General features: G+C 54.8%; 1 protein-coding gene across 1 annotated transcript; it reads right to left on the bottom strand.

The window, feature by feature from the left end:
- Nucleotides 1-22,986, bottom strand: PRCC (proline rich mitotic checkpoint control factor). The gene is made up of 7 exons (XM_021681955.1): nucleotides 22,274-22,986; nucleotides 13,181-13,228; nucleotides 9,808-10,374; nucleotides 7,280-7,375; nucleotides 5,162-5,305; nucleotides 3,010-3,075; nucleotides 1-511 (listed from the first exon to the last, which is right to left on the bottom strand). The coding sequence occupies exons 1-7, from the start codon at nucleotides 22,739-22,741 to the stop codon at nucleotides 425-427; spliced, it is 1,476 nt and encodes a 491-aa protein (XP_021537630.1). The 5' UTR covers nucleotides 22,742-22,986; the 3' UTR covers nucleotides 1-424.
- Nucleotides 22,987-24,751: the final 1,765 nt, after the last annotated feature.

Here is a 24,751-nt window from a genome sequence, read left to right as displayed (position 1 = left end):
GGAGAACAAGTGAGAAAGATCCAGAATGGAAAAACGAGACCACACTAAAAAGTAGGAAAGGGGTTAGGGCAAGCAACGTCTGTCAGACTGAATGTTTTATTTCAACAGACACCCCTGGTTTTAAAAAAAAAAAAAAAAAGTGGAGAGAGGGGCTCCCCATTTCATCACACCCACCAGGGAGCCCCACTCCCATCCAGGAACTCAGAGCCCCATCTGAAGCATCGCTTGAGTCTTTGCTAGCTCCAAGACAGAGGAGCTGAATTTTCTAACTTTTGTTAAGAAAAATCTATCAAATGTGTTCATTCTCGCAGAGGCGAGGGCCGGGTCCTCAGGGATAGAGACCCTGGCCTTGGAGCAGCGGGGTCCCCGAGGTGAGGCCAGGCGCCAGGGGGCAGGAGCCCCAGAAACGGTCAGGTCCAGAGCCCTAGAATCCATACTTGGCTTGGGTCTGCCGACGGCTGAGTTTGTTCTCCGACCAGGTGTTCTTCAGCTCCAGCTCCCGCTCCTTAGCCTGTGGCAAGGGACACGGGTGTGGTGAGCCGAATGGGGTGCTGAGGAGCCTCTCGCTCGCCTCTGCAAGCTTCCCAATCTAACATCTTTCTCCCCTGGAACAGGTATGGCAAAATAGCAAATCCCCTGAAAGACTTCATTTTCTCTTATTTAAGAAGAAGGGGAAGACCCTGGGAAAGCAGAGAAGAAACATCTCTTCGGGAAAGCTGACAGCATCTCCCTGGGGGCCAACAGGGTTGAAGCAGAATAAAAACTCAAGAATCCTGGTCCTGGGGCACCTGGCCAGCTCAGTTGAAGGAGCATGCCACTCTTGATCTCAGGGTCACGAGTTCAAACCCCACGTGGGGTGTAGAGATTACTTAAAAATAAAATAGGGGCGCCTGGGTGGCTCAGTCGGTGAAGCGTCTGCCTTCAGCTCAGGTCATGATCCCAGGGTCCTGGGATCGAGTCCTGCATTGGGCTCCCTGCTCAGTGGGGAATCTACTTCTCCCTCTACCTCTCTCCCATGCTTGTACGCTCTCTCTCTCAAATAAATAAATAAAATCTTTAAAAAGAAACATATAAAAATAAAATAATTTAAAAGAAAAAAGAATCCTGGTCCCTCACCTGCTGGAATTAAAACTGAATCACTCAAGTGGAAAATGGGCAAAGGAGAGCTAGAGTATGCATCTGAAAGGAAGACAAATCAGATGCCTTGGATGCCTGACCAGCCAACGGGAGGAGACATGGAGGAGAGGACAGGAGAGGACTGTGGATGATGGGGGAGGACTGGGGAGGATGGCCTCAAGACGTGGACAGGGCCACACAGGACACCACCCCCACAACAGCTACATCAGGGTATGCAGTTTTGCTGTTGTGCTGAATACGGTGGATGTGGTACCCGAGAAAATCACACCTCTCTCCAGCGCAAACGGAAGCTGTGGCAAACAGACTGGAAGGTACCAGAACTGAGACTTTCCTCTGCTGACCTCAATGTGGCACCTGGGGAGTGAACGAGCACCACCCTAAAGAAGGGCTCGTTGACCCCACCCCACAAGAGTTAATGGATGCCTGCTCATCTCCCCTGGATGAGGGGCAGGGATTAAGAGTTTGGGTTTGAGGGGCGCCTGGGTGGCTCAGATGGTTAAGCATCTGCCTTCGGCTCAGGTCATGATTCCAGGGTCCTGGGATCGAGCCCCACATCGGGCTCCTGGCTCAGCAGGGAGCCTGCTTCTCCTTCTCCCTCTGCTTCTCTCCCTGCTCATGCTCTCTCTCTCTGTATCTCTGTGTCTCAAATGAATAAATAAAATCTTTAAAAAAAAAAAAAAAGAGTTTGGGTTTGAAAGATGTTCCTACCCTCAAATCCTTTCCCTACAAAAAACAAAATAGGGTAGGACACAAGGGGGTCCCTGAAAAAAAAAGATGAAACCATGAAGGGAACAATGAAAGCAGATTTCCCACTGAAATCCACGGGCAGCAGGTGCGCCCCCAGGGAAAGGGCCAGGACAGCGTGCAGTACAGCAGGTCTCAAAAACATGTCTGTTTAATGATTAAATGAGTATTTCAAAGTTGCTGGGTCCTATCAGATAAGTAACATTCTAATTCCAAAAGACATTTTTGGATTATCTGTGATTTTTAATTATCGTGTTGATATTTCCTGCCACAGAAGTGGAGAATACAAAGCCAACCTCCTGGGGCGCCTGGGTGGCTCATCAGTTAAGTGTCCCACTCTTGATTTCAGCTCAGATCATGATCTCAGGGTCATGGGATGGAGCCCTGTATCAGGCTCCGCACTGAGCATGGAGTCAGCTTGGGATTCTCTCTCCCTCTGCCCCTCCCCCTCCGCTTCTCCCCTTGCTGGTGTGCTCGCTCACGCGCTCTCTCTCAAATAAATAAATAAAATCTTAAAAAAACAAAACCAGGGCGCCTGGGTGGCTCAGTCGTTAGGCGTCTGCCTTCGGCTCAGGTCATGATCCCAGGGTCCTGGGATCGAGTCCCACATCGGGCTCCCTGCTTGGCAGGAAGCCTGCTTCTCCCTCTCCCACTCCCCCTGCTTGTGTTCCTGCTCTCGCTATCTCTCTGTTAAATAAGTAAATGAAATCTTAAAAAAAAAAAGAGAGAAAAAAAAAAAAAAACCAACTTCCTTATCAGGTGGATATTTTGAATAAAAGCAGGTGAACCAATCCTTTTCTTTAAAATAGTTTCTTAAATCCCTAGGTAAGCTTGATGTTTATTTATTTTTGATAAACTAGCTCTTTAAAAGAACCATATGAGAAACCACTTCACTGCTCTCTGCGTTTACGTTTCAATGTCTAAATTATTTGCACTTGAGTCTTCGGGGAAGTGAGGCAGGAGCGCCGTGGGTGATTCTGAAGGACACATCTCCCCCTAGTGGCCATGTGGAGAATCCGCCGTGGCCTAGGCGGCGTGAGACACTCCCGCCTCGGCGGGGCCTGGCCAGCACTCTCCCAGGCTTTCAGGGCCCTGCGGGCCTCAGGCCCAGGCCCCCAGCCCTCTCACCTGATGGATCAGGTACGTGATCTGGTGCTTCCGCCGCTGCTGGCCTGTTGGCTGCTCACCTTTCTTCTGCGAGGGAAGAAAACACAATCATTAAGCCACAGGAAGAAAAGTAGAAGTATCTCAAGTGCCCAGACGGTGCAAGGCTGGGGACTGAAAAACCAACCCACAGCCCAAATCCTGGGGGAGAAAAGTCAGCTTGGAGCTATTTTTAGGTTTATATACTTACAAAACAGTTATTTTTATTAAAGCCATTATGCAAAAAACCCAGGCTCAGAAGACCTGCCTGAAATAGGCTGCTAATATCCCTACTGGACTGGAACTACTTTGAGGTCAGGACTGTCTTTCATTTCTTTGGTAACCCCACGCCACCCCACCACACCCCACCCCCGCAACAAGCACAGGGCTCTGCCCACAGTGGACACTTGATGCCAGCTAGTGCCTGCAGGGGTCTAAAACTGCGTCCATTCCAGGGGACAGGCGACCTCCGTCCCTCCAGACCCTCTCACAGTCCTGCCCGTCCCCCCGGGCCCCTCATCTGTTCCCTTCTCCCGTCGGTGCGTACAGACACCCTGCAATTCAAATTTCCACTGTCATCCCACCTGTCTCCAATCTTTCAGCCTTGGCCCGTAACTGCACTGAAGCCCTAACCGAGCTCTGATGCAAACGCTTTACTGCCAAAGTCGATATGGTCCTGTGCTCTTCCTGCCCTACGCCAGAGCTGTCTCAGACCAGAAGCTTCCTAATCAGCCCCACCCAGCTCCCAGCACTCCTCTCTGGAGTGTCCTCAGCATGCCTGTCATCCCTCGTCAACACTCAAGCGTCCTGATGTCTCTCTCCCAGCTCCGCTGTAAACTCCTCAAGGACAGGACCCATATCTTTTTCTTCTTTTTAAAAAATCTAGCTTTAAGGGTGCCTGGGTGGCTCAGTCGTTAAGCGTCTGCCTTAGGCTCAGGTCATGATCCCAGGGTCCTGGGATCGAGCCCCACATCGGGCTCCCTGCTCAGCAGGAAGCCTGCTCCTCCCTCTCCCACTTCCCCTGCTTGTGTTCCTGCTCTCGCTATCTCTGTGAAATAAATAAAATCTTTAAAAATGAATAAATAAATAAAATAAAAGATCTAGCTTTAATACAAGGAAATGGTGCAAAGAGAACCCGGACCCAGGAAAACAGCAAACTCGCAACTCCTTGCTGCTGTGCGACATCACTTAACGTGACCATCCAAGACAGCAAACATCAACCACCCCCGGCCCGCGGGGAGCGCCATTACTATGTGATGATGCTTCTCGACCCATAGTCAGGAGAGCGTGCTCTCCTAAGTGGTTTTTCCAGGAAACAGTGATGGATCTATGCTGATCTAACCACAATCCTTTGCTCTGTCCTGTATGACCGCCAGCATTCAGTGAAAACAAACGGCTGGGGCTCAGATGGCCATCTGTGGCCACAGAACAAAGCAGAGAAAGTCGGGGGGAGGAAAAGGGAATAAGATGCCCGACCTTGGCCTTGCTGGTGCTGGGCTCAAATCCAGGGCTTCCCCATATTACCCCCCTGTGGCAGGCTCATAAATGTCCACATTTGCTGTACTCAGCTACTAGGTGGAGAGGGGTTCATCACACTGAAGAAAATGAACACGGAAAGGCAGGAGCTCGGTGTGGGAAGCGTGAGGAATAAAGCATCTGAAAAGCCCACAGCTGGCTACAATAAATAACAGAAAGAAAGCAGAGAGGAGGGGTTGTGCACGCAGATGCTAAGCCCCCAGGACTCTGCTGTTATGCCCACACCTCAAAGACGTGCTGAGCCAGGCCCCAGCTCGAACGGACGGAGGAGGGATCTGACCGTAGACAGAGGGCAGAGCAGCTGCGGGCTCCGTCCAGTGAGGGAAGCAGCCACAATAAACCAAAGCTCTTCCCAAGTGCAGGATGGGAAACTGCTCCAACTGCTCAATTTCAGCAACCAGACTCCACCACCCAGATGGAAAGCAAAGTGCTGCGAAGTTCTGAAGGCAGAGGTTGCATCCGTGAGGCTTGGCGCACACCCCATAGCTCGGGCAGCAGGCACGTGTGAAAGGTGCTGGGGCAGTAACAATCGGGTGTGGAGTCAGGACAGGGGTAGGCCTAGATTTTGCTTTGGGGCCACACAACAGACCTTCCCACTTACTTTGCTGAATGACTTCATGGTTTTCTCTTCTGTCAATGACTTGGTCATCCACTGCTGGGCCCCACTGAGCTGGTCATCACCTTTGATCTCCACAAAGTTGACCTCCTCTCTCCCTCGGTTCCTCTTGCCCTGCAGCCGCTTAAACTGGAAAAGGGAAAATAAAGCAGAAGTAGGAGCTCTGGGTGGGAGATCAGGGGATGTCACTAACAATCCAGAATTTATGGAATGGTTTTGTGACTTCCCACCCCCACTGCGCCCCCAATTCCCCGACCCCCCCATGTAATACCCCTTTTCACCCCACCCCTACCAAGCTCCCCTGATGCCATATGAAAGGCTGCTTCTCAGAAGTTCTCCTGCCCTCAGGGAAAGGGAGGCCAAGGCAGCACTCACAAACATGAGTGAGTGCAGGGGATCACTGCTAGGAATTTGTACTCAAATTATACATACATTGTATCTACCTAAAAGGATGGTATACAATTTTCAAATTAAGAATTCAGGCTGAAAAAAAAAAATCTAGGATTTCTCCTCTAAAACTTGGTTTTCACACGTCTGCTCCTTCTCATGGGTTTGGTATCACAAAATCAGCAGACCCCACACCAGAGTGGACCCAGAGAGGGAACTGGGGAGAGGAGTCTCGTAAGAAAGGCCTGGCAAATTTTCTAAGAGACTGCTACTCTCTCCTGTCCCTCCTCACCAAAAATGCAGATCACATCAAAGTCACCCAAAGATGTGCCTGGAAGGTAGTGTGGGTGGGGACTCTAATGAAAACCACTCGGGGCGCCTGGGTGGCTCAGTTGGTTAAGCGACTGCCTTCGGCTCAGGTCATGATCCTGGAGTCCTGGGATTGAGTCCCACATCGGGCTCCCTGCTCGGCAGGGAGTCTGCTTCTCCCTCTGACCCTCCTCCCTCTCATGCTCTCTGTCTCTCCTTCTCTCTCTCACAAATAAATAAAATCTTAAAAAAAAAAAAAAAAAAGCACTCAGGGGCGCCTGGGTGGCTCAGTTGGTTAAGTGTCCGACTCTCGATTTCAGCTCAGGTCGCGGTCTCAGGGTCCTGGGATTCCAGCCCCAGGTGGGGCTCCCTGCTCAGTGGGGAGTCTGCTTCTCCCTCTCCCTCTGCCCCTCCCCACTGCTCGTTCTTTCTAATAAATAAAAACATTTAGGGAAAAACAAAAGAAAACACTCAGAGACTTGCGTGGAACCCAGGTCCTGGTGTGAGCATTATTAGCAAGGCTCTGAGGGGCACTCCACCCACAAAAAACGAACTTTCGGCACAGGATGAGCTCTCTGCTGCCTCCTAGGCGGGGGACAAAAAGGGCCTCACTACGGAACTGGCCGAGGATATACCCACAGGGGAGCCGATGAACACAACATTAACCACAGGAGGCAAAATGCAGAGGGATGGACACCCTTCTGTGAAGAGGTGAGCAGACAGTTATTTTTCACAAGAACCTGCATGTAAAGAGGTAGCGCCCCGGATTCCTCCAACCCCCTCCTAACGGGCCACGACCTCGCTGCGGAGAGAACACCACTTTCCATCATCACACAGCCCGACGGCACAGGACGCGCGGCTTCACCTCTCCGTGTGCGGGGCCTAGGGAGCTCGGCAGCAGGGGACCCGGAGTGTGGAGCACCGGGCATATCCGCGGTGGCTGCTCTTCCGCCCCAAATCCCTCCCCGCGAAGGGGCGCCAGTCTGGCTACGCACGCGCCCCCCCGCCCCGCTCCCCTGCAAGCACGTGTGGCCGCGTGACCCGGCTCTAGTCAGTGAGACAGAGTGGGAGTGCTCGCGACACCTCTGGGGAGGTCCCCCGGGCGGCGCGGGAAGGCGTCCTTCCTCGGCGTTTCCGCACCGGCCGCCTCAGCTGCCCAGGCGGGCCGGAAGGAAGGCCACAACCGGGGACAGCAAACTACTCGTCAGGGGGACCGGCCCGCGGGCCTGCCTGCCTCCCCGCTCTCTGAGGAGGAAAAACATTCGCTTCTCTGCTCTAAGCCCCTACGCGTTGGAGCTTCTCGGTTATGTGAATCCTCAGTGAATACAGTTAAAAACGGTTTTCTTTAGTTTCAGACTTGAAACCTGGAGTCCACGGGTCAGAGACGGTCCCCCCGCTTTAACTTACTGCTTCGTCATCGATGAAGGAGGCGTCTGGGGCGATTTCCTGGGGGGGGCCCAGGGCCGGGTCCTGGGCAGGGTAGTAGCCACCACTGTAGTAATCCTGCAGCCAAGAGCGGGGGAAACACGGCAAGTGAGGCGCGGCGGCCAGCGGCCTCGCGCTGCGGGGAGAGGGCGCCCCGCCAAGGACGCGGCCGCCAGCTGAAGCCGCGGACGCCATGCTGGACTCAAGGGCAGTGTGCGGCTTTTCTCATCCGCGCCATCCGGACTGGAGGACGTGTTTTAGGGAAGGGTGACAAGAAATAAGACGTCCTCTCCTGCTTCAATTCACACCCTGCCTCCTCAGCCGCTTCCGGAGGGGATTCCCAAGCCCTGAGCTACAGGGCCTCGGCCTCGCCCCTGCTCCCCTCGGCCCCCCCCCCCCTCCTCGGCCCCGCCCCCCCCCCCCGGCCCCCCCCTCCTCCGTCCTGCCCCCTGCAGGCCCCCCCCCCCCAGCCCCGTGCTCCTCCAGAGGCCGCAGCAAGCTCCCTGTGAGCAGGGAAGAGGTGTGAGCGCACACCATTCCCGCTCCTCGTCTTCTTCACGGCCTCTGGACACAAGGACACTGCCTGCAACAGGCGGGGAGGGTGCTGATCTCGCACAGAACATAAATTACCATACACCTAAAACTAACGTTAACACTGTGTGTCAACTCCGCTTGCACGAGAACAGGAGATAAAATCACTGGCTAGAAGGGAACAAGCCAGGTGTGTGTTACCACACACTTAGCTCAGGAATCTGAGGACCGGCCTGAGAGGTGAGCTGTCACAAGCACTGTGGGTCCCAGAGGAAGAGGGACCCCAGGAGGCCAGGGGGAGAGGCAGCCCTCCGGCTGAGAAACGGGTGTCCTCCCTGTGCATACCTTCTCCCAATTCTTCCACTTTTGCCCAAGCTCCAGGAAATGCCCCTCTAAGAACATTCACTTTTTGGTGAGCTAAATGGAAAATCAAGTTTAACATCAACTAATAAAATACATGAAAATCCAGAATGACTGGAGCACAATTTTCTATGGAAGTATTCACAGTAAGATACATGCAACCGCAGGGTCCCCGAGTGTATGTAACATGCTTTCATGTGCCCAGACTGCCTCAGTGGAGTTTATAAATGGATACAGAATGCCTGATATTCATTTAAATGGCTTTTTTTTTTTTTTTTTTTGGCTGAAGAGGTCAAAACACTCTTATCTTCCTCCTCCTTCCTTCTAACAATGTTGAAGGGAGATATATTGTCCCCGATCGGCCTACAGGATACACTGAGGCTCAACAGCAAATATTTAGGAAATACAAATATTTAGAAATTGTTGGGGCGCCTGGGTGGCTCAGTCGGTTGGGCATCTGCCTTCAGCTCAGGTCATGGTCCCGGGGTCCTGGGATCGAGCCCCGCATCAGGCTCCCTGCTCCATGGGAAGCCTGCTTCTCCCTCTCCCTCTGCCTGCAGCTCTGCCTGCTTGTGCTGTCAGAGGAATAAAATCTTAAAAAAAAAAAAAAAAAAGAACAGGGTCCCGCCAAAGCCCACCCACTATGGGTCCTTACCCATGCCCAGGCTAAAGATTAATGCTGGCGGTTCAGAGAATCACAGTGGTCCAAGGAGACTTAAGTCTTGCAAGGAAAACTGCCACCAGCTGCCCCTGCTCAACCAGGAGCCCTGCCAAGAGTCCCCAAGCCCCTGGAGCCCTCTCCACCCAGGACACTCTGGCTGCCAGGAAAATCTCCTAAACCCACTCACAACCTGGCATGCTATATTCTCTCTGACGCCACCCACAGCAAAGCTAAGTAGCTTCTCCAAATGGCGCCTGGATAAAAAGTCACCGCAACCATTTACTGTGCATTTGCTGTCCCGGGCACCACGCTAAGTTGATGGGATGGCCCAGCGACACCAGGAGGCCACCGCTATTACAATAGCCCCTTGCACAGCTGAGGAAGCTGCTCGGACTCACACAGCATGCGATTCAAAGCCCAAACTAACCCTGGACCCCACTCTCTCTCACAACACAAATTACGGCCCCCTGGCTCCCCAGGGCAGGTGCCTCCACCCTTCCAACCTCCCAGGGCTCGGTCTCCCGCCTTCTCCCTTCTCCCTCTTCCCTGTTGTGTCAACTATCCAGATCCCCCTGGCCCTCGGCCCTTCCTCTCCCGTCCTGCTCTCGGTGCATCCCACCTCCAGCTCCCTCATCCCCATGAGGCCACCTTGGATCTCCCAGACTAGAGGGCCCCCCTCTTCCGCCTTCTTCCTCCCCCCTCACCAGCTCCTACAACGAGGGATGGTTTTCAGAATAGAGCTGTCAGTTATATCAGACCTCAAGGCTCAGGCAATTTTAGACCCACATGGTTCAGAACAAAGGCAGCATGTTTCGAGGCCCGGTATGCACAGGAAAATCAAGACCCCAGAAGACATCAATTCAAAGTGACAGCAGAGAGGCTGTACCACCGGCTCACAGCTCTCCCCAGCCGCCACCCTCCACCGAGCCCTGGCCTGCCCCCCATGGCTCATACCCACCTGATAATAAGCACCAGCGGCATTGGCATCGCCATATGTGGAAAACTGATTGTAGCTGTAGTCGTCCCCAGGCTTAGGCATCCAAGGGGCCCCACTGGAGCCCGCTGCCATCTTGAATTCAAGGGGAGCATTGGCTGCATCGTCCTGGAAGGCCGGCTCTGGTTCCGTGCCTGGAGGCAGCTCTTCAGGGACAGTGGGGACGGGGTAAGGGTATGGCTCAACTCCAGACGGCTCAGCCTTGTCAGGGAGGGAGAAAAAGTTCTCGGGGGCTACTTCCTCATCACTGTCGTCCTCCTCTTGCGTGATCTGCTTCGTCACCTGCAGGGCAGCGCTCTTGGCGGCAGCCTTGATGGCAGAGGGTGACGGGGTGGTGGTTGTGGTGCCCACGACAGAGGCCGGGGGACAGGGCTTGGGCTTAGAGGCCTGTCTGGAGGGCTTGGTGCCAGAGGAGCCATCCGAGGGTCTCCGGGAGAAGGCGTGCGGAAGGAGCAACCGGTTAGTCTCTTTCACCGTCAGGTTTTTAGGCTGGGGAAGCAGGGCAGACAGACCAGTCCCCTCACCGGATCCCTGGTGAGCGCAGATTTGGGGAAGGAGGGAAAAAATGGGACAAGTGAGATCTTGTGATCTGTATTATTGACATCAAGAACAAGAGTTACAAGACAGGCGCTCAGCCTACAACCTTACCAGCCCTTGCTTCCTTCCTACCTCTGCCCACTTGACTCATCCAACTGGGCTTGACTCCTCCCACCCCAGGCCCTTCCGCTGGCTGCTTCTCCCAAGGTAAGATGCCATCCCTGTCCTCCTTGGCTCCATACCAAGCCAGCTCCCCTGCCCTCTGTCACAAAGCCTTCCCTGATTCTCTGTTTTTGGCAAATATGATCCTCTTTTTAAATTTTTATTTAAATTCAAATTAATTAACATATATGGTATTATTAGTTTGGGAGGTAGAATTTAGTGATTCATCAATTGCATACAACACCCAGTGCTCATTACTTCAAGTGCCCTCCTTAATGCCCACCACCCAGTTACCCCATCCCTCCATCCCCTCCCTTCCAGCAACCCTCCATTTGTTTCCTAGAGTTCAGCGTCTCAGATATGATGCTCTTAATCCCACATCATCTTTCTTCCCAAACAGCCCAGGGCTCTCTCCAGCTGACCGCTCTACCTCTCTCCATGTCTTGAAGGTTCCTCTTAACATAGGAACCCTCTGCTTCCTTTGAATTGCTACTCAAAGTCAAAAACAAGGCTCTGTCCAAAAGACATCCATTTCTGTTGCCCAAAGTCCTCTCTCCTGCCCAAGGAAAACCCTATAGATGTGGTATATTCAGCTTATGCCCCAGGCAAGCATTTAACTTCTCCATTTGTAAGCTAACTGGCTCAGCCCACTCAGAGTTCCTACTACACATAAAATCTCTCCCATTCTGCGTTCTGTGTGCTACAGGGCCAGCTTGGCCTAACTGTAGGGTTGAGGGAGACGTCTGTTTGAAAAAGGAGAATGGAGGGGCGCCTGGGTGGCTCTGTCAGTTAAGCTCAGGTCATGATCTCAGGGTCCTGGAATCGAGTCCTGCATCGGGCTCCCTGCTCAGCAGGGAGTCTGTTTCTCCCTCTCCTTCTGCCCCTTTCCTCTGCTCGTGCTCTCTCGCTCTGTCTCTCTCAAATAAGTAAATAAAATCTTAAAAAAGAAAGAAAAAAAAGGAGAATGGAATAAGGTCACTACGCCCCTGTCCTGGAGGACTAGTATACTTCAGCCCCTTGGCCAAGCAACGCCTGGAGCAAGTGAAGTAGAGCCCATGAGTCAGGCAGGCAGGAGTGTTCATCTGGCGAGTGGGCCCCTCTCCCTGCTGTGTGTCCCGGCAGGCTGCAGAGACTCAAGCGTGTGGGGACCGGGCCGAGGCGCCATGTGGAGCACCTGCTCAGGCTACCCTGAGGCGTCCGACTTCTCAGGTGATATCTGGGGTCACAGCCACAGCCCCCTGCAGCGCCCCACTCTGGCCCCAGCTGAGCTCTCTATCCACCCACCCCTTCCTGCCAGCTTGGAAGGCTGCTCTTGCCTCCCGAGGCCTTCTGAGCCAGTGCCTTCCCATGACTAGGGCTGCCATCCACCTCCTCCAGGAAGCCATTCTGGTAACGGAGAGCTGGCCTCCAGCGGCCTCAGCTGCCAGTATGTGCGGTGGCTCCTCCCCCATCACCCCCCACAAGGGGCCACAAGGTCGCTCTCCCAGTGCCGGTTCCCACTCCCACGTGACTGGGTCGTCAGGCCTCCCAGCGATGGAAGTGACACCTCAGCAGACTTAGGGCAGGGGGCAGCTTCGGCATCATATACCTGAGTCAGGAGAGAACAACCTCAGAGAGCCAGGACCACTTTTGCTTTTGCTTCTCCTGAGACATATGATCCATGAGATCAGAGAGCATATAAGTCCCCGAGTACGGAGCAGAACAGGAAGAAACTCCCAGGGGCCGGAATCGAGGCACTGGGACAAGGGGGAATCACCCGGCGCTGTCTGGTTGAGGACTTCTGGTCACAATTCTGGAACAGGAGCCAAGTACAGCAGGGCCAGGCCTGGACTCTACAGTCAGAAAGCGAGTCGGACGCCCAGCTCTGCCCCGCTCGCCACCTGATCCGAGGCGAGCACCTTCAGCTCCCGGTTCCTCAGGCAGAATGTGAGCGTGATGAAGACACTAGGCCTTCAGCACCACTTGGAGGATTAAATCAAGTAAATGCTGGTAAAGTGCTCAGAACAGTGCCTGGTACACAGTAAATGCTATTTAAGTGTTTATTTTCCAGGTTAAAAATGAGACGGGAAGGGGCGCCTGGGTGGCTCAGTCGTTAAGCGTCTGCCTTCAGCTCAGGTCACGATCCCAGGGTCCTGGGATCGAGCCCCACGTCGGGCTCCCTGCTCCTCGGGAAGCCTGCTTCTCCCCCTCTCACTCCCACTGCTTGTGTTCCCTCTCTCACTGTGTCTCTCTGTCAAATAAATAAATAAAATCTTAAAAAAAATTTTTTTCCAAAAAAAAAAACACGAGACAGGAAGAAGATGGAGCATTTTGAAATACAGACGTTCCCTCACATGGTTTTGACCGATCCGTTCCCTCTACTCTACCTTCCTACATAATCCCTGGAGCAGAAGTGTAACTCATCCGTTGGTGTCCACGTGCCCCGGCCCGCCCCCGCCTGCCCCAGGAGCAGTGAGGGGGGGCAGGGAGCACAAGGGCTGGTGTCACCCAGAAACACAAAACCACCCGGAACAGTCGGTCCTCCAGCACTTGCATCTGCTCTAAGCGCGCCGTGGAAACTGCCAGGCGTCGTAACTCCCGCTTTCAGGAAGCTGCAGGGAAAGAGAAGAGGTGGCTTCTGCCACGTCACGAAGCTTACCTGAAGGACAGTTTTCTTCTTGGAAGGCTCATCTTCCTCGGAATCTGACTAAGAGAAAAAGAAACGGAATAAGGCCTTCCTGCATGAGGGCAGCAGAGGAAGCACGGGGTCGGATGAGGGGCATGGGAGGAGGGCCACCCAGGGCGCCAGCGTCTTGCCCCCTGCCCCACCGAGTGCCCGAGGGCTGAGCTCCCCTCCGGCCTGAGACGTCAGAGGAAGGGGGAAGTGCCCACCTCCCCAGGCCACTCATTCTCCTGCCCCACACCTGTTGCATGGCTTTCTTGCATCAGTTTCTATTCCGTCAAAGTAGAACTCTTTCCTCCCATTTAGACTTGGTGCAAAGGAAAGGCTATGCCCGTCCTTCTCCTTATAAATCTGTCCATGAGAAGATGAATGGGATTTGGCCCACAATCGCCCCCCACCTCAGCCTCACTTCTGAAACCACTCATCCAGACTACATAACCACACGGCCCAGGAAGGCCGGCGGGAGTAAGTGGTGTGTTAACTACTCTTCTGTGCGGCATTAAAGGTCAAAGCCATTGGAGAAATCCATTCTCTCTCCAAGTATGATCTACTGTCTGCCAGACAGAGTTGTTCGTGTCCAGGAAGAAAGCGAGCCAGTGGGGAGCGCCTGGGACAAGACAGGAGGCCACTTATGTCACCCTCTGACTCACCGGGACCGTTCCTAATACAAGCTCTCACACTGAAAACAACCTGAACGTGCCGCTCAGCACCAGCTCCTGAGCATCCTCTCAGAAAGGTGCGAGGCATATGAACAGCAAGCTTTACCACTCTGATTTATTTTATTTTTATTTTTTAATTTTTTTTTAAGATTTTATTTATTTGCGAGAGAGAGAATGAGAGACAGAGAGAGCATGAGAGGGGGGAGGGTCAGAGGGAGAAGCAGACCCCCCACCGAGCAGGGAGCCCGATGTGGGACTCGATCCCGGGACTCCGGGATCATGACCTGAGCCGAAGGCAGTCGCTTAACCAATTGAGCCACCCAGGTGCCCTACCACTATTTTAAAAAGTTAATCCCCGGGGCTCCTGGGTGGCTCAGTCATTAAGCGTCTTCCTTCGGCTCAGGCCATGATCCCGGTCCTGGGATCGAGCCCCGCATCGGGCTCCCTGCTCGGCGGGAAGCCTGCTTCTCCCTCTCCCACTCCCCCTGCTTGTGTTCCCTCTCTCGCTCTGTCTCTCTCTGTCAAATAAATAAATAAAATCTTTAAAAATAAAATAAAAATAAAAAGTTAATCCCCAAGCCAAGAACCCTGAAAGCCTTCCGTTTATTCTCGGGGCCTTGGTTTGGGCATCTGCACATAATGGTCCTCTAAGACCCGTTCACCTCCAAGATTCTGCAAGAACTCAAACCCCTCTGCCTGACCTTCTCAGCTGACCCTCCTACCCCACAAGTTCCTTCTTGGGCTCATCGGCTACGAGGACCTCACAGTAACCGAGAACCTACTCTATGCAGCACACCGTGCTCCGTATGTAGACAGAACTTCCCAGGCAAGACAATGCGGATCCACTCTGCCCACAGGCACCAGGTAGGGCCCGGGGCAGGGAGTGCCTCCAGACCATTCACCCCGGTGTGCTTCAAAGATTTTGTGTGTGTGCTGTGACATGAAAGAAGTCCCGGCCCTCAAGAAACTTTCGGTCCAGTAAGAAGAAAGACAAGCACCCCAGTAACTGCAACGAAGGCGGTAAAACATAAGGACATCAAAGGGCGTCTGGGTGGTGCAGTTGGTTAAGCTTCCGACTCTTGGTTTCAGCCAGGTCGTGATCTCGGGGTCAAGAGATCGAGTCCCCCATCCCCCCCACCGTCGGGCTCTTGGAGCCTGCTTGAGGTTCTCCCTCTCCCTCTGCCTCTCTCTCCCTCGATCTCTCTCTGTCTCAATAAATAAATAAACAAACAAACATAAGGACATCAAGTGTGGTTCAAACATCCCCTCAAAGATCTGCTGGTCCTACATTTCCTTCTTGCATGTGGGGGCCTCACCTTAGCACCCCATCCCTGTGCCTGTATCTCAGCCGCTGGGTACTCTCCTGCGTCTGCGCTCTGGACTCCTGACGTCAAAGTCCCGAGAATCTTCCTGGTGACTCTCACCGTGCTCTCTTTCACCGTGTCCCTGCATAACCCACTTGTTTGGGGTGGCATCATGCTAACCCTGATCCACTTGTGCTTGCTCTGTGAATGTGACATCTTTTTTTTTTTTAATTATATTAATTTAATTGAGAGAGAGCACACATGAGATGGGGGGAGGGAGGAGCGGAGGGCGAGAGAACCTCAAGCAGACTACATGCTCAGCTCGAAGCCCGACGCGGGGCTTGATCTTACGACCCTGAGATCATGACCTGAGCTGAAACCAAGAGCTGGACGCTCAACCGACTGAGCCACCTAGACGGCCCTGAATGTGACATTATTCTCATTCATATCCTCGCCTTTTCCACCATATAGTTGAAGACCGCCTCACAGGAGTCTGCGCGCAACGATTTCCATCACTAACTGCTGCCGGATGCATACGTATGACGAAACCCGTAAGGGGAGTCTGTCCTGGTACTTAAATGTGGGGGATAAGGGAAGAGGCCGTAAAGGGAAGGACAGTCGTCTAGGTGGCCAGCAACTCACGGTGCTTCACTTAGTCTTCCCGGCAACACTTCCCGACAGATGTTACCGCCTCAGTTTTGCGGGTAAGGGAGGTGAGGCTTGCTGAGGTTAAACAGCAGCTAGAACACAGCAGAACCAAGCCCTGCACCCGCTCTGCTCCCACATCTGTGCAGGGACAGCACGCCCAGCCCCAGAGCCACAGCGAGCACGCCCCGGGAGACTCCGCGTGAGGCAGACCAGAGCACAGACGCAAAATCAGAAATACAGGTTTGAGTCTCGGCTTTGCTACTTATCTGCCACCCCCAAGCCATTGGAAATAACACACACGTCACAACCAAGACTGCACGAGCTACTGGCCACGAAGATGTACATAATTAAACTTCTAGGCAGAGTTCAGGGATTATCACTCTCTCTGGCCTGCAAGATGTCAAACTCAACCGAAGAAACAGCCCGAAGCCCCGGACTCCCAGTGCCTCGGAGACTCCTGACCACCCCCTGCCTTCTGACCGTGAAGCCCTGTCTCCTCCCGCAGACCACAGAGAACCACCTCACTGCGGGGCGCAGAGCGGTTGCGAGGCCCAGGGGCACAACTTAACTTCAACACCTTACATACAGGTTCAACTGCAACAATCTGAAAACAAATCTTAGCCAAGTTTAAGACGATGACATCCATAAAACCGTACAAGCATGTTCCTATTCTTCAGATCCTGTGACAAACAGAACGAGGCTACCGTGAGCCTGACTGTTGGTCACTGGAGGCCAGGGGCGCACCGAGGAAATGCCATTTCTCTCTCAAACGGCACACACTGTTCCCACTGTACTGACAGCCTAAGTTTCCAGTTTGAAAGCACAAAACTACACACCCGTACAGACTTTAGGAACGGCTTGCTATTCCTGGATTCAGGAAGCTGCGACGGGCCCTCAAGATCACCCCCTCTCTCGGAACACCGGGCCCTAACCCACCGAACTGCCTTAAAAGCCATCCCGTGACGCGCACGAGCTAGGGCAGACCCCCCCAAAACACAGCACCCAAATCAGAACCTCCCAAGTGCGCCGAGCCCTGACCCCTGTGAAGTCCTGACCATCCGTCTCTGAGGGAGGGACAGAGAGAAGTCTGCCCTGAAAGCTGACAAACAGGCCTCAGGGACATTCGGAACCACATCAGGGCCACAGGGCAAGTCCAGGGGGTCCAGGGGCGCGGAGGGAGGAAAACCTCCCCTGCCCCTCACACGAACTCGCACCAACCCTGCCCTAGAAGCAGGCGGCCACACGGAGCTCCCGGACTCACTGTGGAGGCTCAGAGGCCACGTGAAGCCCCCGTGGCTGGGGAGGCGGGGGGGGGGGGGCACTAAACACTAACAGGAAACAGGAGAGCTACAAAGAAAACCCAGGCTAAGAGATGCACCATCACCCCCCAGTCTCCCGGGGCCGGGGGGCTCCCATCGGCAACTCAGTGGCATTAAGTGCACTCACCGCGCTGTACCACCATCACCACCGTCCATTTCTGGAACTTTCCGTCACCCCAGACAGAAAGTCTGTACCTCCTGAACCACAGGGACCCATGGCCCACCCCCCGCCCTCCAGCCTCCAGGGCAGCGCTCCTCTCCCCTCCGTGTGTGCGAACGCGCACCGCGAGTGCCTCCCAACGCCCAGCGGGGGCCGTGCAGCCCGCGCCCCACTGGAGCCGGCCGGCCTCACTGAGTGCCCCTGCCGTACACCAGCAGCGTTTCCTCCCTTCCTCAGGCTGGACAACATGCTGCTCGTCACCCACGGCTGCTGGGGACGCGCGTGTGCAGGTGTGTCTGAGTCGGGCTCCCAGCTCCTTCCACCTAGGACTCAAACTGCTGGACGAGAGGGGCGCCCGGCTCAGCCGGTAGAGGACACGACTCTGGATCTCAGGGTTGTGAGTTCGAGCCCCACATGGAGTGTAGAGCTTGCTTAAAAAAAATTTTTTAAAGAAAAAAAAAAAAGAAACTGCTGGATTACAGAGTAATTCTAAGTAACTTTTTGAGGAACTGCCAAACTGTCTTCCACAGGAGGATATCCAGGAAAGCTCTGGAGTCAACTCCATCAGTCCCAGAGACGGGGTGATGTCCGAGACCCCAGAGCACCAGGGCCCGGCCAGAACGGGCCCTCCGAGGCTTTAGAGGCACATACTGGTTGTGCCTTAAGAAGAAAGTAATCTATTTCTTCTTGGCCTCACAAGAGCCTGGGCCTCAATTGCCACCACTGTCCTCTCCGCTCCAGCTGCCAAGAGTGACAAGACGCACGCACCAGAGACTGCTGAGCAAGAATGGAAACAGACATTTTCCATTAAGCCGGGCCCGGTGGGATCTGCTCGTCTATCGGAGCCTCCCTGCCCGCGGCAGCCTCCCTCTTATCTCCTCAGGCTCTGGTTCTGACAGACTCCCTCTCCAAAAAGCAATCACTAGCTGCCAGGGCCAGGAGCCAAGGAGGAAGTAAGGGCCCAGGCACAGAGCCCCCCGGGCTCCAAACTCGAATCACTACTACACTCCTCGCGGCTATTATCCCAATTAGTCAGATTCATCAACTCATTTCCCTCTTTGGTCTCCGGGATCTGGTGCGGACACGTGCCCTTCAGTTCGAGCAGGGCCTCCTCCCCCGAGCCTGCAGCAGCTCAGGGCTCCCTCTCCCACAGGCTCCACGACAGAACAACACAGCCCTGCGGTCAAACAGGACTCCTGCCACCGCCAAACCGGGATTTTAGATCCATCACCTCTGTTCTCTCAACTAGTTCATCTGTAAACCAGGGACGATGCTGAGGTGGCCGCTCGGCAGGTGCCCCACAAATGTCTGCGCTCCTTCCCTCCCGACAGAGGGCCGAGACTATGCTCTGTCTGCTGCAGTCAACTCTTGCTTGCCTGCTTGCTTGCTTAACAGAAATGACCAAAATGAGTGAAACCTCCCATCTCACAGCTGCCAATTTTCCACTATCTGGGTAAATGATCTGAAAGTACAGCAATACTAATCCAGATAACCCTGAAATGTGTTTGCTCTGAAATGCACGTCCTGAGACCGAAAACTCTTACAGCAGACTGACTTTTCTAATACTGACTTTCTGTATCCTGATTTTACAAGTCTGCATCCCCTAAGTCCACGAAATCAACGATCAACCAATGCCCGGAGGTAGCTTGGGTCGGAGCAAGGACATAAGGAAAAAGGAGGAGGCGATCCCCCGTTTTGCGGGTCACTCCTGCTCCCTCACGTAACTGGAAAGCTGACCTGGACAAAGAACTGGACACTGCCTGCCCCCTGACTGTGGCTGGCTGAGGAGCTGACCCAGAGCAGACCATGTGCTCCCTTGTGGAAAACCAGAACTGGGACTAAGAATGTAGTTCCATCTGGGCTGCTCGCTAAAAGGAACTACAAAACAAGAAGGTGGGGGCTGTGGGTGGCCATCGTTCCCCCGTGGGGAAGGCTGAGGAGCAGAGAAAACCGCTCTGCACACAAAGAAGGATGGATCGAACCTGCAAAGAGCTGCGTGGCTCCCTGACAGACCTCCAATTCCTGACTCCAGGCCCTTCGCAAGGCCCCTCGGTAGATTTATGATGCGTTATCATTCAAGCTACCTTGAGGTGCTTTCTGATACTTGCAACCAATTAAATCCACCTAACCCCCAATCTGCCCTGTTTCCTATATTCCCTCAGTAAATGGCACCACTACCCTCCCAGCTGCTTGAGCTAAAAGACAGGGGTCAACCTTGAATCCTGGCCTGCACCCAGGCCATCCCATCAATGGCCTAGACCGACTGGCCACTTCTGCCTCCCGAACAGACCTGCACCCCTGCGCCCAGGCCGGCACCCTCTCTCGCGCTGCGCCCGCCAGTCTTGCTCCCCGCAGGTCTTTGCCACTCTGCGACCAGAGAATCCTTGCTTGGCCTTTGAGGGCGCTTCACTATCCCACGGTCACGTACTAAGGCCTTTCTGTGGCGCCCAAGGCCCACGCGCCCCCTTCCCCAGGCTCCAGCGCTTCACTCACGTCAGGTGCCCCCGACGCACTGTCACTCTCTCACCGCCGCGCCCCCTGCAACAGTCTGCCCCGCAACCTGACGTGCTCCTCTGCACAGCACCCCCCTTTCTCTGGCTCCCTCCTACTCACTTTTCTCATCTCTGTTCCGACATCTCCTCCCTCTGGAAGCCTCCCCAACTTCTAGACTGGGTTAGTGCCCGCCATGCGCACCCTCCACAGCACCAGCTCTCACGCAGTTCTTCTGACTGACCTAAAATCTACCTCCTTGTCAGTCTCCTCCAGTAGACCGTGAGGTCCTTGTAGGCAGAGCCGATCACGTTCACCCCTGTACTCTCGGCTCCTGGCACAGACAAGCAGCTTCGTACTGAAGGAAGGAATGAAGGAATGAATGAACGAACAAGAGTTTAGAGTTACTTCTACTTCAACACCAAACCCTGAAGGGAAGGCACTTAAGGAAACCTCATTCATTTCTTCAGATGTGTACTCAGAGCCTACTAGATGCAGGACACAGAGCTTAGAAGCAGACACGCTCAGAACCCGCGGGGACAACGGCTGCCCTCACCTGGCCATCCCAACTCTCCGAGGCCACCTTCCCCACCTTCCCGCAGGACCACCACCAACCCAGGCAGGACGAAAACAGGAACTGGAGAAGCTAAGGGCTCGGACCTGGCTCTCTCCAACGATCGCGTCACTGTTCGCCTCAGGAATTTCGTGAGCTCCACTGACAGAGGAGGGACAGACTGAGCAGTCCTGAGTGAGACCTGCCACCTGAGCCAGCCTGACCGGGAGGTTCCACGACCTCTACCAGCTACGTTTTCTAAGGCTGCCTTCGCAGACCTGGAAATGGGCTTCTCCGCTGTCACGGGGCAGGGGGCCACCTGACCCAAAGCGCCACCTCCCCCAGACATCACACTTACTCCGACACAAACACGGTGGAGAGAAACGTGAAGAGGACAAAAAAGAGAAGGCTGAGGAAATGAACCTATTTTGGCTTATTCAGGGACTTTTCTTTGCTTAGATTAAATCAAGGCCCAAGTAAGTTTCAGCAAAGCGACAGAAGGCTGCTCTGGATCCTGTACACAGAAACGGCGGACTCAAGTGAGAAAGAAGGGGGAAATAATGTGGAAGAAAGTTTGGAACAAAACAGTGAGGCAGATTCTGGAACCTCCTTTTTATGAATAGTCCACATTCATCCAAGCTCATTCACTTAGAAAACATTCAGGCAGTGCTCAGCAGGTGCCAAGCAGTTTTAACCTGGAGGAATATAGTGGTGGACACAATAAGCAGCCAGCCCTGCTCTCGTGGGGCCTGCACACTAGTGGAAGGACAGAAGCAATAAAACCCAGTGCATGTTTAACGGTGGCGAGTTTGGGGAGACAGAGGAGGAGGACAGGAGGCTGCAGTGCAAGTGGGCAGCCCGGGACGTCCTCACTGAGCACCTGTCTTCCAAAGGAGGTGAGGGAGGGAATGGCAGGCTGCCTGGGGAAGAAGCTGAGGGACCAGCGAGACCAAACACGGACACAGCCCCGAGCCAGAGCTGGAAGCCTGCAGAAAGGCAAGAGCAAAAATAAGCCTCTCTCCGAAGGTCACCAAAGGGGAGCGAAGGCCTGACCAAACAACTTTTCAAAAAAGAGAAAGGAAAGAACTCGGGATAACCCTAAAACGCCACCTGCCTGCAGGCTTCATGTCTCCTTTATTCCCGAAGTGCTCACCGCAGAAAAGGCCTTCTGTTTTCTGCTCCAACATACAGAATGGCTGCCTCTTCTAGAAATAGGACCCAAGCGTGCTAACTCACGTGGCATGGCAATACCTAAATGGGGAAACCGAGGCACGGACCTGGAGATGACCGACCCAGCTCTTCACCTCCACTGTGTCCTTTTGCAGGTAAGATCTCACACAGCGGACGTCTGCTTCTCCTCTGTGAAAACTAGAACGGTACCTCCCGGAGTTCTGCAATAATGGAAGGGAAGGGCCGATGCCGGGCTACTGCTCTGCACTCAACACACACTCCATTTCTTCCCTCCAACACAGGACCTGGGATGCCTATTCTTTTCCTTCAGACCCTGACGGTTTGAGGTTGGATGCCAGGGGAAGAGTGCGCCCCAAATGTCCAGCAGGGGCTCAGGAATCCTGTCTCCTGTCACTTCCTCCGGCGCCAGATCTCATGCTGTTCTCGGGGTAAGAAAAGTGGAAAGCGGCCCGTGGTGCAGATGCAACAGGGGGAGCGGAACGCAGGGCGGCGGGCCGGGCCTGTCAGCGCCAGGGGACCTCCTGTGGCCCTTCCGCACGCGGGTCCAGCTTCCAGAAACGCGCACGGACACATGCCAAAGTTGACGAGCTTGCTCCACGGATCGCGCGGCAGCAGGAGTCCCGCGGCCCGCAAGCACCGGCCGCAGGTACGGGAGGCAGTCCCGGAACCTCCCAGGCGCCGCGCACAGCCCGGCCCCAGCCCGACCCCGAGGGGCCGTGCGGGGCTGCCCCCCGCGGATACTCACATCCCCCTGACGCAGCTCCGGCGCCGCGATCTTCACGGGCTCCGTCCTCTTCTTTGGCTTGGGAAGGCCCAGGGGGGGCCCGGCACCGCCCATGGAGGGGGGCAGGCCGAGGCCAGGGCCCCGGGGCGAAGGCAGCCCCAACCCCAGCCCCTCCCCAACTCCCGCCGCCTCAGCCGGGCTCACGCCCGGAGGTGGGGGGAAGCCTCCCAGGCCGAAGGGCAAGGGCGGCGGAGGCTGGAGCCGGGGGTCCCCGGCGGGCGGGGGCAGCAACAGCGGCGGGGGAAAGGCTGGGGCCAGCATCTGGGGGGGCGGAGGCAGCAAGGCCGGGCCCTTGGGTGCGGGGAGAGAAGCGAACAAGCCCCCTAAAGTGGGCCCAGATGTAGGGGCCGCCGCCTCCTCCTCCTCCGGCTCCGGCTCGGCCTCATCCGGCTCACTCTCATCGCTGCTGGCGTAAGCAACCAGCGACATGGCGCCTCCCGCCTTTGGGGCGCCCTTGCCGGCAGACGAGGCCTACTTGAGACCGGGGATGCCCGGAGGCCTAGTGGGCCCCGCCACTGGGCGGGGCGGGGCACCGAAAAGCCCGCCTTCTCCGTACTCTGGGGCTAGCCCCGGCAGGAGCCCATGGCCACGGTAGATTTCCACCGAGTGAGGCTTCCCTCTTCACTTAAGCTCCCAGTCCCGGGCAACTACACACAGCTAATGGCCGCCGAGTCACTCCGCCTCCTCCTCGCCTCATCAAGATGGAAACTACAACTCCCAGAGGACACTTTGGCCACAACTCCATTCTCCGCCGCCGGGAGCTCAGCGCATGGCACGGCGGGAGTTAGAGTCCGAGGGAGGATTAAGGGTCGCGCAGAGAGCCAGGAGGGAAACCCGCCTCTGACGCGAGGACTCCTGGGATGAGTAGTTTCTCTGGGCTTCTGGCAATTCCGAGGGGACTACAAGCCCCATCGGTCACCGCAGTAGTCACGGAGACGGGTAGGAGAGCACTTCGGTACTTGAAGTTCCCTAGGGTAGCCGCTTGGGCGCTAAGGTTGATGGGAGATGTAGTGCTCTTAAAAACTGCAAGCGATGTCGGGAAGGAGAGGGAGTCTGCGAAGGTGGCTGATGGGGAAAATCGCTTAAAGGGAAAGTGATCTCTGAACGAACAGACGCAGCTCCCGAGACGCCTGAAACCGGGAATTGGAATAAAACACCACCCCAATAAGAGCCGGTCCCCGAGAAACGTGTACGAAAGTGGGGGATGAGTGAGAAAAAAGCGAGACCTCAGACCTAATAATACACGTCTGCGAGCTGAAGTGAATGTGACCCCGGAGTGGGGGGGGGGGAGGGGTGACTCCCGCGCCCCTGACCAAGGTGCACATCCAGGAGGACACCTAGCTCTTCCAGCCTGGCGCCTGGCCCCTCTGCAGCAGACAGTGAGAAGGAAGATGGGCAGGGCCTGGAAGGCAGAGCCGGGTGCTTGAGCTTAGTGCCTTCCCCGCAGCGCCCTTCGGGGATCTGAGGCATCACCTGAGCCCATCCCTGTCCGCCGAGCCTCCCACCTCCCACCTAGCCGTCTGCGTACTTCCTTTGCATCCGTCTCTCTCTCTCTGCGCTTGGTGGCCCGGTGTTTGTGGTCGTGCGACCTTCCTGTCCATCCTTTTCCAGCTCGTGGACGTCTGCCCGCGATTGCGTACCTGTCCAACTGTGCTTTTGTTCCCTTTCTTCTTTATCCATCTTCGCCCCCTTCCTGTCTGCCTGTGACTGAATGCCCCTTATTGTCAACTCTGTGCATGTCCTTCACATGCTAATCCACCTCGTGGGCGCCACCTCCGAGCTCCTGGAGAGCAAAAGATTCTCCGGAGATCAGCCCCTGTAGACTGTTGAGGTTTGGGGAGGAGGCCAAAGAGAAAGATGGTAAGGCTGCTGAGGGGGGACGATGATGCTGGCAACAACCAAGAGAGACAGTAAATCTTCCATCAGACAAGGCTGCGTGGCCCCCTCCTCCCACCCTGTCTATTTGTCTAAAATCTCACTCTGCCTTCATAGACAAGCTCATATGCCACCTGCTCCATTAAGCCTCCTTAAGTCTGTTCACTCCCTGCTCTGGATGCACAGAGCAGTTTTCCTGCGTACCAATTCTTAAACTTTAATGTGCCTAAGATCACTGGCCAAGCTTCTTAAAAATGCTGATCTCTGAATCCCAGCCTGAGAGATCCCTATTCAGTAGGTGTGGGGAGGAGCCCAGAAGTCTGGATTTTTAAGAAACTTCTCATTTGATTGCAAAGCAGGTGCACCGAGGACCACAGTGAGAAGCTAGACCTCCCAGGCCTACCTCGCAGCTGCTGTGCTCTGCACGATGCTGACTTCAAACACCTGCTTTTCGAGTCTAGGTTCCCGAGCTGGCTTTCCGATGACTTTGGACAGTCACTTCTCTGAGTCTCAAGTTTCTTCTTTGAAAAATGGGTAGAGGATTAAGGAGTCCTGTTTTACTTC

This window comes from Neomonachus schauinslandi, chromosome 6 (genome assembly GCF_002201575.2).
Source record: "Neomonachus schauinslandi chromosome 6, ASM220157v2, whole genome shotgun sequence".
Taxonomy (NCBI): Eukaryota; Metazoa; Chordata; class Mammalia; order Carnivora; family Phocidae; genus Neomonachus; species Neomonachus schauinslandi.
Note: the sequence above shows the minus strand (reverse complement) of the source record. Positions and strands in the feature narration are given on the sequence as shown.